At 37.0% G+C, this 13705-nt stretch overlaps 1 protein-coding gene across 1 annotated transcript in view; it reads left to right on the plus strand.

Moving 5' to 3' along the window:
- Smp_126120 (hypothetical protein) overlaps window positions 1-10228 on the plus strand; it is a gene marked incomplete at both ends in the record, with an annotated part of 18767 nt that extends 8539 nt beyond the window's left edge. The window contains 5 exons of the mRNA XM_018793989.1: window positions 847-1013; window positions 4191-4319; window positions 5720-5860; window positions 6556-6742; window positions 10031-10228. Of these exons, the coding sequence (XP_018648446.1) occupies window positions 847-1013; window positions 4191-4319; window positions 5720-5860; window positions 6556-6742; window positions 10031-10228 (822 nt within the window). The remainder of the gene's footprint in view (window positions 1-846; window positions 1014-4190; window positions 4320-5719; window positions 5861-6555; window positions 6743-10030) is intronic.
- Window positions 10229-13705: the final 3477 nt, after the last annotated feature.

The following is a 13705-nucleotide window of genomic DNA, read 5'->3' on the forward strand; positions in this document are numbered from 1 at the left end:
AAATACTAATTGATCAATATCTAGTCATTATAATGAAAGATTATTTGCACGATTATTCAGAGCAATATATTTGTTTTATTTTACTTAAACACATAAACATTGGTACAAAGAGGTACTGGATACATATGTGACACATAAGTCACTTTGTTAGTGTGTAGGCTGTGGTATTGCTCGGGTACTCAGGTGGTTTTCTTAGGAGGCCATAACCGGAGCCTCTGACCTACAGGTCTAATCCACAAGACAGTGGAGCGACGTCAGGAGATCCAGTCTTATGGTAGCTGGTGACCAACAGTAGGTTCATATGCCTTTTGCTCCCTCAGGATCCTGGATCCCATGTACATCATTGGTTTGGAATCAGGTTTTTCCAACTCCCCAAGGTGGATGTTCCATGGCCACCAATCCGGTTAAGGCGCCAGACATCTGCTTTGCATCCTCTCAATTTGACAAACACCATCCCTGCCACGAGCAGGCAGTAAGCAGGATGTGACTTGTTGAAAGTGATTAATACGCGTGACCATGTGAGAGACTCTTAATTTACAGTTTGAGTCAGTATACTCAGTTGTCACGTAATTAATGAAGTTGTAGCTAATTACGAGTGGAAAACGTATACTAATATTTCATCCACCAGGAAATACTCATATTTGCAACCAATGGGAAGTGATTACTGCTATTGTTTTATTGAGGTAGTTTTCTACAATCTGTTTAAAATCATAAAATGATTTTAAAACACTAGTTATAGAACTGGTTGTGAAAGAAGTATCTTACATATTTTTGTAAAATGTTGTTTCACAGTTTAACGTCAATCTTGAATAAAAAAGGAAGCTATGATTTTTATTTGTATACCAGACTATTACCGAAACTACCAATAATGTATATAACTATTCGTTATGGAATATTGTTCGTAATGGTAGCAAAAATTCTGTATTTACATTTATGCGTGGTATGGTTGCCAATCGTTTGGCCAAAACAGGGGACGAATGGATTGAATATTTCAAGTACAACAACAGTGGAACGTAAGTCATCTGTCACATTCCTCGGTTGTAATTAAGAAACGCTAGTACGTGACGTTCTCAAAGTTCTTTTGATTTACAGTTTACATCACGTACTGACTTTAATTAGGCAACCGATGAAAACCAAGGATCAATAAATAGGTGCTTCGTGCAAGTATAGTACTCCCTAGAAATGCAGACTCACAACTTTGTCAGACCTTCAGATCTCACGACGAAAGCGTTTCTATTAGATCGCTGAGTCGACATCCACTGGTCTGCACTTTCAGATTTAGTCAAATTAGTGAACAGTAAAAGCGAAGCGGATCGTACAGTAAATTAGATCACATATCATGCCTTAAACATATTTTTAAATCATTTATTTAACCAGAGATTTTTTTAACTTTTGGACCATCTGATTATAAAAGCTTACAATTATATACAGCAATGATCGCAATCTCAGTAAATCCATACATACAATTCTCATTCCTCAAGCAGTATTTGTTCAGACCCAAAAAAACTTTAGATCGTATATTGACTTGAAAAACACCTGTCTTTAAAAAAATTTCCGTTTAAACTCTTTAAAATTATCATTTCTACTCCACCAGAAACCTAAAACTGAATAAGTAGTTAACATAAGTGCTGTGAGTTAAGTTGATTGTGAATTCTAAATGTGTAGTTATTTTGATCAAAGCCCATAGATTACCTTGTACATATGGTGATAATTTGAAATTTATGGTCTCAACATTAATTTACTTATCAAATAAAAAGTTATTATCACAAAGGGGTTTTTGTGGATATTATAGTATTTTAATAGTTGAGTTCATTAGTCAATTGAAGCTAGACCACTATGGAAAAAGTTATTGTTATATAACAAAGATCACAAACTAATGATCTAAAAAATACCACTTAAATTATTCATATTCGCTAATTTCTTGTTACTTTGTGATTTTAATTTAACTGTAAAGTGTTCAGTTCAAAGTTTGTTTATAAAATGTAATCAACTAGTAATTAACTAACGATGTCTTCAATTCCATGTTAAAATGTTGATAAATCACGACATAAATCTAATGTACACTTTCGTGCATAAAGTACTTACCTATCAGTTAAATTACTCATATGGAACAAACAGTTACTACTGGATTACATTTGGAAAATAACTTTTATTTTGTTGGGTATTTTCGATGATAAGTGATCAAGTAAAAGACAGTCTACAGTCTTTTTGTAAATACTTAGGACTTGATAGTAGAGTTGCATTTTCAGTTATTTTTCATTTTGTTTGCATCATTACGAATTTACGAGTTACCATATTAGTTTTACATAACAATATTTATCTATATAAAAAGCATCAAAGTCATAACAAAATGTTTGTCATTATACTTATATCACATTTAATTGTTTATCATGAAAGTATAATAATCAGTGGATGATATTTGACGCTAAATAGTGGCCAAGAAATAAAGGATCGCTTATGATTGCTGAACAACTACCGTGAGTAATTCATATTCTTATATTTTACTAAAGGGTATATGTTAAAGCTTTGTATAAATTCTATCTAGTAAACTCACTTGTGAACTCTCATATAGAAATATACAAAATGAGTAGATTGATACTCTCAAAACAGTTGATTCAGTTCTTAGTAGTATAACAATAAGAAACTACTCACCTCAGAACATTAAATCAACAGTTTCTATGTGTTGATGCTATGCTTCAATATCACTATCGTAAGAATCGTAGTAACTGTATCCATAGGTAAACGCTGTTGTTTACTCACAGAACCTGAAAATATTTGGCCTGAGGCAGATGGAACAAAACGCTAAGAACTATCATATGCTATTTAAAATAAAATTGAATACTTAGGCCTCATTTAAGTCAGTCTACAGACATATAATCTATTGTTTCCAAATACTAAATTTTACTGACTTAAGATATACACCTAAAACACTTAAAGAATCCCACGCAATTCAGACTAACAACTAGCGACTATAGATTTTCCGTCCGAAAATTAAGTGGCTTAGCATACATGACCCGTATCTACAGGCTTATAACCCTTATAATTCTACAAATAATTTTGGGATCAATAATGATTGTGATACCACTTGAAATAGTGAATCTGTGCTTACCACCTATTTTATCTTGAAATGTTGGAATACGCAGCTCGACTAGATGTATTTGGTAATGTTGCGCCCTCCGACTTAGAATAGCTCAATAGCGAATTGTCTGTATTGTCCTTTTAAAAAACGCCGCCACTATTTTCTATTTTTCAGAAGCGGATAATACATTATGAATATCGTTGTCAACAGTTAAATGTTTTCAACTATTTGTACTCTTAGGATTCAACTTGTTATTGGGATTTTCGAAAAAAAAAGATTACCTAGAAGTTGTTTTAGATATTTCTGTTTCTAGCGGTTTCTCGGGTGTTTATTTTTTATCTTTGAACAAAACTTGCAGTTTTCCAAAAAGGTACTTATTTATGGACAAATGGTTTTTTTGCAATCGTAGATTATTAAGTTTTGGCGTAGACAAACTAGATAAATTTTACTTTGGATTTCTAACTAGTCATTTTCTCGAGAATCCTAGTCAGAAAACCGACATAGTTCAAACTTATAATATTCTCAACTCCTTAGTGGTTTTATATCACGACGATGATAAATACTTTCAAATAATTGTATGGATTACTAGCATATCCACTGACCATATATTTGTGGTGAATGAGAATACGAGTGGGGACAATCGAATGTATTTTAGCAAACATTACAGAATATCTCATTAAAATATGAGAACCATATAGTGAACAGTTAATTTGCAAAATAACAATCACTTGTCTCAATTCGACTGTTTCTTCTGCAAATATCCGTCCATAGTCTCCGATTATAATTGTTCATGCATTTCCGTACCGATTGCGTGCCGTCTCCGTTCTCTCCTTATCGATCTTCTACTAAAATACATTCAATGCCCGACCATCACCATATACTACTTATGTGGATATCAGTAACCCATACCACATATTTACTACCAGTTATTTCAGACTATGGATGTAATATTAAATGAATCGTATCTCTACTTTTGTGTGATCATATTTAGCTTAGTTCATAAACTGATGAATTACAGCTGTGACATTCTCTCTGATGAATTTAGCTAACATAAAATCAATAAGATATAAAACACTGCTAGTTAATTAATTTATTCTTCAGTTTATATTAGATATTTCCATGAAAATGATATTATTCATATGTACTGTATAAATTTATTTCTGTGTAGGGGAATAGTGTCTAGTCTTGATGTAACAAAAATACTGGCAATTCAAGGTTACTGGGCCAGTTATAATCTACCGTAAGTTTTTATTCAATAGTCTTAACAATTTAGTATTGTATTTTCAAATATTCATTAGAACTAAAAGATTACTTATCGATTTATTATAACAGTTGAAAAACTCGGAGAACATATTGGTGTTTTCCAAGTATAACAAAATATCAGTAGAGAACGGAATCATTCTTTTAGGAACTGATTATCTGAATCTAATGGTATTTCATTGAGTGTTTCTTTCTTTACTAAAATTTAAATGTAGTATCTTGCAATCCAAAAACACTGAGGATTATCTATAATTCATCGTTGTTCATGGAATAAAAGTTGGTCATTTAACGTCGTCGAGGAATAGAAGAAAATAAAATCACTTTATTTTTACATAAAATCTCTTACTAGGACAATTTTCGATGAACGCTTCTGTAAATCTGAAAGAATATGGAACTTCGGAAAGTAAATGTGTTTTCAGGATACCAAATCTCCTTTGCCTGAAACCAGAGGTAAAGAGGTGGTTATCTTTCAAGGACAAATCATCAAGAATTTTGTACGGCTTTTTATATTTCTAGACAGCAAATAGTTCATAGTTAGTAGGCTACCACAAAAGTTTGATTATTAGCTCAAGGGATAACACTTCACCATTTGACATCAAAAATGAAGCTAATGGGTAGCAGAAGTACATATTTTTGATCATGCAACTGTATTTCTACCAGCCGGAAGATTCTAAATTGTAAACAGAATCACATTAAGTAAAAAAATTTTTGAGAATCGCTTAGCGTCATTTCGGACTTCGAGTCTTTTAAACTACGTATTTCACGTTTAGCTTCCTATTACAGTTGACATTATTCCCTCTTTTCTGCTTTTCTCCACTTCATTAATTTCGCCTCTTGATGTTCTGTTTCGACTTATGGCAACTTGAATCATACCAGATCTCTTGTCATTTATGACGAACATATTGAAAAGATTGTAAGCTACTTCAAAACTTCAATATAGAAAATAAATTCGTCTGTAAATCTTTAACTGCGTGTAGTCGTTCGTATGATGTAGAGTAGACAGATTAAAAATAAACCACTGTTTAATAGTAAAGTGTCTTCTCTAGAATCACACAGTTAACGGAAAATTCTCATGCTTGGATTAGTGCCCACTGATTTGAGTTTGCGTGACACCATAATATGAAGCTAAATTACACGTTGGAGCAGTGAATAGAACCTATATTTATGTTTAGTGTGATAATAATCTGGTCAAATGTTTACGCATGTTAAAAATTGTTTTGAGCTTGATGCTCATCATGGTTTGTCAACTGTTCAACTCCAATCGACTTTAATATTTCATCGTCATATCCAGCTTTCAACATAAGTTATTGCTTATAGATTTAGAACTTGAGCGATTTTAATCTAATTCTGAGCTCTTATTCCAACTTCTTTTTTGTCCAGGTTTATTGATGATATCTACATACTCAGTGGAACAAAGAATATGGCCAAAATACATGGAGACTGGTATGTACACAATATGACAACAAGGGCTAAAATTTTTCGTCGTGATCATCACAAAGTTGTTGACTTTCCAAGTATGATGTCGCTTATGAGGCAAGTCTAACTGTAACTTTGGTTTTATTGCTATGATAGTTCGCCAACAATTGATACTTTACCAACATTAAGGATACTGTGATAAATTTTAGATTTATGATTTGACTAGATTCTGGAAAGTTTATGCAACACATTATTACACACTTCTAACTTAAATGCAATTAAGTAGTAACCTTAGAGTTTGTGCTTTTGAATAATGGTTGTAGGACGAGAGTATGTAATCAAATTCAGTCTAACTAACTTAATGTTACATAAGACATCTTTTGTCGTAATTCTATATGGTATAACTGCGTGATTATTCTACAGAATTCCCAATCACAGCACGAATTATTTTTAAGACCTGCTTTCTTAGTACCCCTAGTAAATAAATCCATTTTTTATTTTAATATACTCTGTAAGGGCGAATTCAATGTGTTTGGTGCTAAGACACTTTTACTTCCTCACAAGAAACGAATATTTGTCGATCCCACGCCTTTTCTCAGTTCTTTGAAGATATCAGTTAATCCATTTACGATACGTAGTGCAGTATTTTGTCCAAATATTATATACACTGGCATTAAACAAAACTACGTAAATCCTTGACAAGAACCAGTCGTTAGTGTTATCTATCATAAGGTATTATGAGTTTTAAAATTCGAATTTTTAAGTGTCATTTCGTTAAAGGACGTATTTTCTACCTTCAGATATAATGACTTCATGAATGATCCATTATCTGCTTGTCCATGTAAACCTCCGTACACAAGTAACAAAGCTATATCAGCACGAGATGAGCTGAATGATCCGAAAGGACAGTATCCAATTCGGTCGTGGTCCTACCGCCTACATGGAGGAACAGACGCTAAAATTGTTGACTTATCGATGACTATTCAAGTAAGTTGAACAGATATTGAGAAGTCGAAAGAGAAACAGAACCTGATATTTTGGAAATCTTTAATGATGGTGGTCCAGTCTTAGTTAAGTGAACTGATATATTAACCAGAGTATGAGAACTGGATAAAATCCTATCTTTCTGATCTGCAACACTGATCAATCTATTTTGTAAGAGTGCATTAATAAACGTGTTGTGATAACCAAAAACAATCACTTTGACTGATAGTCTAAAATACTATCCTCTATAGCCATACGATACTTATCTGGTTCGCGTGAAAAATAATATCTGGGAAACAAGCCTGGTTTTAGACCTGGACGTGGATCAGATATCCATCTTTCATCTGCTTCTAAGACAGAAGTACTCAAAGACGTTCGACGATGGTAGTATTTCTTGACATTAAGACAGTATCCAAATCTGTTGAAAGGTGTATCAAGGCAGTACATATGTCTCCTGAAAGTTCTCTATTATTTTATTATTTATTTAAACATATAAATATTGGTACAAGGAAGCACCAGATACATATGCGCCGCACAAATCTCATTCGATTTGTGTGAGGGCTGTGATACTGCCCGGGTGCCCAAACTGAAGCAGGTGATTTTCCTAGGGGGCCACACCCGGAGCCTTTGACCTAAAGGTCTAACCCACAAGGCAGTGGAGCATCGTGGAGATGCAGTCCCATGGTAGCCGGTGACCAACGATTGGTTCATACGCCATTTGTTCCATTAGGATACTGGAGCCCATATGCACCATTGGTTTGGAATCAGGGTTTTCCAACTCCCCTAGGTGGACTCGCCATGTCCAACAATTGAACACTGATGGTCAAGTCAGAACTCATGAGAAACTATCCCCAGAACTGTAAGCCTCCAGTAACATTCGTCAGGATTTCCCACTATCCTCATTTTATACTGTGCAGCAATCCCCTCTATATTACTCTATGATAGCGAAGTAGTCTTTGGAAGTACGAATTCGTAGGCTACAGGCTTTCCGTCATAGGTACCTTCGAAGAATCGCTCGCGTTTCTTGGAATGACTGAGTGGACAGTTTTGAAGTTAAGTATGGGGTACTAGGCAAAGGTAGCAAATCGTTTGATGGGGTAGTGAATTTTCATTGACGTACGTCCAACCATCGCCTACTTCGACGAGCGATGCTTGTTAGTGCAGGAGTGGGTTGGAAGAAAGTTGCGGACGGCCAAACTAAAACGTAGGATCTGTCCATGAAGTCATTGGCCGTGAGTTTAAGCCATTTAGATAGAGCTGGACTACTGGGTTGGAGTCCGCGTGATATTAAATAAACCCAACCACTGCCTACCTCGATGAGAGTTGTTAGCCGATATAGAAGTAGGATGAAACAAAACCAAGGGTAGTCGGACTAGAACGTAGGATCTGTCCATGAAGTCCTTGAGTGCTGGTTTAAATTATGTAGGTATACAAATATTACCTGGTTGAGGCTCGCGTGATGACCACGACCAGTCGGTGGAAACAGTGGGTGAAATGACTCAGAGTTGGTCATAATAGTGCAGATGCATCCAGTCTTTATATTCCTCTAGGTCTACAGTCCTAGTATTCTTTCAGATATACTTTTTCATTCATTATTCTCAAACCATATTCTTAATGTTTAGTCTTTCTAGTTATCACTACTACTGCATTTTTTGACTCCTTAGTTATTTATCTTGTTAATTTCGTCCTTACATGATGTGGTAAGTCAACTTGGAATATTGCACGTTTGTCCCAGGCTCTATGGTGATTATGGCTGACTTCGAAATTAAGATACGCAGCTCAGGTGGATGCTTTTGGTATTGTTGATTTCTCTGAACTAGATTGCCAAATTATGCTGATCAAATACTGAGCTACAATGGTAACAATCCAACAGCAGTTCTACATACAGACATTCAAAAGAGACAAAACACATTGCAGAATTCTCACCACACGGAGAGTTGGAGCAACTCATCTATCTGTTTTTCATAAAATTGGCGAATCAACTCATCATCATAAAATCGATTTCAGAAACTCGGGAACGCGTAGCGCTGATGTGTGTACGAAACCTTAGAAATCACCGCGAGGAATTTAGAACCTTCTGAGATCAATCATTCCACTGCATTTTATCCAGACCAAAAGAAAAAACAGCCAAAGAAAATAAATTCAAGATCACATCAAAATAAGTCGTACCAACTGCAACAAACAGTACATTAGACGAAGTTGACAACCTCTGGATACACAAACACAAACTGTCAGAGAAACGACACGATATCTTATCACTGGTAACAATGCATGAAGACAACAGACATAAATTTGACAGGGAAAACGTCGAAATTCTGCATCTGGAGAATCCAAAGAATGGTAGGAAATCTTAAGATGCATGGGATTCAGATCGATCAGCAACTAATAAACATATCGAATTAGACCTGACCTATCATCCATTTGAAAAACACCAATCAGTAACCTGATCAGAGGTAAATGAAACAAAACAGCAAACTTAAGTACGAAAACAAACTAATACAATGAAACCAATGAGTACAATTAATTATAAACAGGGGTAACAGAGTACCCGTAAAGCCCACTACTATATGAATTAATCCCTGATAATGTTTAGAATCATCTAGTTCAGACAACTCAACAACAATGATGATTGAATTAATTTTAAGCAAGTTACTAATGAATTATTTTTTCTCTTGAATCTGAGCATTTATACTGACATTCATTCATTCGAACACTTCCTCTCGAAGTTGTTCATTCTAAAACTTGCAGTAAGCCCACTCAACTAGTGTATTATATGTTTCTGCTCGCTGTAATTTAGACGTTTAATCCACTACGTAAAATTATGTGCGAGTCTGATTGAGCGTGTGTCTGCAAATCAATCTTGAATCTATTCTCTCCTCATTGGTTGTAAATAAAGACAATCAATAATTTATCTACAGTTGCTCAACACACACACTCGTTTCCCTGCATGCTTGCTTTCTACACGCTTGTGGATTTTACTAATTTTTAACAATAAACTATCTCTATAACTGGTGTTCGGGCTTTTGAATAATCTCGAGTAAATCCATAATTCTGCTAGGAGATTTAGCCTGCGTTAAATACTCAGTTAAAGGGATACTATTTATTGGAGTCAGATATGGAGAAAATTAACCTCTACAAACTCATCCATGTAGTTCCGTAGGATTTGTTATAATTTCTCTGTGATAGTTGGCAAGTACTTCAGAGGCTATTGTTCAAAACAAAAGCATGTTATTAATTTCCGTTAATATTAGCAATAGCCATATCTAACGACAACACCCTTTATATTTTTAGCTCAACATGATTGCAATCAGTGGACCAACCTACGACAACTTGCCTCCATTTCGCTGGTCACTAATTAAAGACGTGGAGAAACCCTTGATGCACCCAGATAAATGGCAGTTCCCACCTGTGGTCACCAGGTTCATCGACTACCTATCTAAGAACGGCAATATTTCTGCTAGATTCCTTTCCTTAGAGTCATTGTTTTAGTCCCGTTTAATAAAGATATGAATTACTGTAGATTGCTCTATAATCCGAAGTTTTGTTAGACATTATTTCTCGAACCTGGTATTATTTACAAAGATCTTTTGAACTGCTTATTTCGTTTGTTGCATACAAATTTTGGTAATACAGGCCACCAGAAGCAGTACTTGCCACACAAATGGAGTGATAATATCGTGAAAGAATCGATGGGAAAATAGTACAATCAATAAATAAGTGAATAATGATAGTATTTGATGACAGAGACAGGCTATTTGGAATACGACCGAAGACTCCTTATCTTAATCGTATACATACTGTGTCAGGAAACCATAGTTAATTCACCACTGGCGTCCATTCTGAGTCACACTATCAAACCATAGTTGCATCATCTCTAAGACTACGACCGAAAAGTCATGATAGACCAATATGAGCCAGTCCAGTGTAGCTATCTTCGGTACCATTGCGTCATGTTCTTAGCTCAAGATTGAGCAAGCTTACCCAACACTACTATTGAATTGAACACCGGATAAAGGTGTCTGCATAACATTACTTTGAGACGTTGATTTTCAACAACTCTGACAATGTTCCAGAATTCGTAGTGTGAAAAGGTGATCAATACACTCATCAACTGAAAAGAAACTAGCCTGCTCTTTACGAATCAGTCCAACGGGTTTAGCATAATCATAGTGTAACAGAAGCCAAAAAGATTGGGAGTAGTCAAAAGTAGATTTGTAACCCAATACTAATTGCATAGATTGCGCATGGCCTTTTTAAAGATGAGAGCGACGAACGCTACATTAGAAGATGGTGGGATGGGCTGCCCCCCGGATTTTTCCAAACAACCTAGCCAGTCTTGTAACCAAAAGTCCGCCAGTCTTCAAAAGGAGTAACAATTAGGTCACCTGGAGCTAGTGACTTGTGGCGCATTAAAGTTGGAGCTCATTACGAATCTCCGCCACCCTAAACGGGACGGTAGTTAAGGTCTACAGGACCGTCTGGTTTGTAAGAGCTTGAACTAACAGGAAGCAGTTTGAAGACCAGGAGAAAGTAGCCTGCCAATACGACCATAGCTTCTGCCTTGATGTAGTGGTCAGCTTTGCCTATCGTGACGACTCAACCGAGCTATATTGGCTTGAACACATGTTCCGCTAAGTCTTACCATGCCAAGTAGGTCGGTTAGAGGGCTGTAAGACTAAAAGCAGTAACTTAAGTTCTGAGGGTGAAGTACTGCTGAATGTGGAGGGATGTGACAGCAGCAGTGTTTCCCTTGGACTACCAGCACCTGCGGCGACACTACGTCCTCACAACAAGAGGAAGGGGTCACGGAATGTCACACGTCCTACCTCGTACATTCTCATCTTCGGTAGTAAGGCCTTATGAAGTGCGGAGCTAACACAGAAGTTTTCCATAAAGAGACAGAACATGACGGGCCTCAAGCAGTTGTTCATTGGACTCTAGTCACACTGGCGGGTCACTGAGACCACCACCAACTCAGCTTTGTTTTCAGGTCTCTCAAGAAGGAATATCTTTCCACGGTGTGGACAGTCGGAAAGTAATAACCGCCCTTATACCTTTATCAGCGCCTGAGGTCATCTTGTTCACAACAAAACCCCTCCCTCAGCTCTTGATAATTCTTCCATCCCCATGACCAATCCTCGCATATCATCACGCGCGACCAATGCTAATGATTTGCGTTTGCGAAGCACTATTTTTAGTTTCCTGAAACCACTCGCTAAACTACCTATTATAGCTTTTAATGTTCGAAATTTGTGTCGAATAGAGCAACAGAATTTCTTAGCTATGGCTAGAATCTCACGCAATCGATGTATGCTGCGTCTCCGAAGCGCATATATACGATCCAAGTACAGTCATTCATACTACCTCACCACGTCAATATTAATAACCAACACGAATTACACTTCGACTATCTGGAGACCCCACTGCTACTTCCTTTGACTTCGCTGGTGTAGGTGTAGCATTAAGTTCAGAAGCAGAACGGGGTCCGTTAGAATGGATTCCAATAGACAGACGTAGGTGAGGGACAGTAAGAAATAGAAAAAAATAAGGACACACCGTTGCATCTTATTTGTCTCATCCTTACGCTCCCAGTGATTGCAGTTCAGATGAACTTTGTAAGAAGTTATCTAACCTCTTTCAAAAAGCTGAAGGCTATGATACTAGTAATAATGCGAGATGATTTTAATGCTTAGGTAGTCAAACTAAACCAAACCGAAAAGCGCTTGCACGGGTCTTACGGCTTAGCGGCTTAATGAACAGATAATGACGACCGTCTCAGGATCCTGAAGGAACAAATGACGTGTGAACCAATTATTGGTCACCGGCTCCACCTCCTTGTGGACAAGACCTTCAAGTCGAAGGCTGCGGGCTTGGCCCACTAAGAAAACCACCGGCTTCGGTCTGGGCACCCGAGCAGTATCACAGCCCACATACGAATCAAGTGACTTGTGTGGCGCATATCTATTTGGTGCCTCCTTATACCAATATTTAATGTGTTCAAATATAAAAATAAACACCATCTGCTGTAACCATGCTCAGACAACCGTCTTTTTCTAGTAGTTACCAACCTTAGGCGTAAGTGAAACGTTGTCTGACATGGCAACTTCCACAATCGACTCAAAGAGACGACGTTGCCACCAGCCATTGTTGGAGGTTTGATGAGAGACTGGCGCCTATTGTGGAAATGTTTAGATTCGGATTATACCTAAGTACGAGCAATTATATGTCTGCCTCTTGCAGGATGTAATAAAGCCACAGCAAAAAAAACTCAAAGCTCGACTTAATGACGAAAAAGTCGGGAATGTGTTCCGGGAACAACTTCAGAAAGGGTTAGTCAACCAAGTAGTGTTAACTACCTCGAGATAGGTCGGAATGATATCAAAAAAACCTATGGAAACTGCAATCATATCTACTAGTAACTTAGACCAAAAGAGTACATTAACCTTGTACAGGCTCTCTACGCGGATGCTACTGGTCGGGTCAGAGCTTATGGCGAACTGTCGTCGGAATTGGTCACTTCAAGTGGTGTTCGTTAGGGTTGTCTGCTTCCCCCATTTTCACTCAAACTTATCATATGCACGTCCTTGGAATTAACGCTTTCATCGTTTGACTTTTCAGGGATTAATATTGTACCAAGAGACTCACTTGATTTAGAATGCACAGATGATGCAGTCTTGTTTGGTGAGGACAGTGGCAGAATGCAGTCTTCTGACCACCCTGAGCGACAGTGCATGTTTGGGATGCGTCTCTCTACCTCCAAGTGTAAAATGTCACTTCATGATTGACTTGCGTCATCGTCCAAATTGGTGATCGAGAGTGAAGTAGTTGGACGTAGCGACTACTTCAACAACAATCCATGAAGTCACTAGCAATCAGGTCGAGCTTTGCTTATAGATGTAGTCTAGGTGGTTGAAGTCCACGTGATTATCGTAATCAATGGTTAGACTTCGAGCAATTTCTCGAAGT

The sequence above is a fragment of the Schistosoma mansoni genome, chromosome 1 (assembly GCF_000237925.1).
Source record: "Schistosoma mansoni strain Puerto Rico chromosome 1, complete genome".
Classification (NCBI taxonomy): domain Eukaryota; kingdom Metazoa; phylum Platyhelminthes; class Trematoda; order Strigeidida; family Schistosomatidae; genus Schistosoma; species Schistosoma mansoni.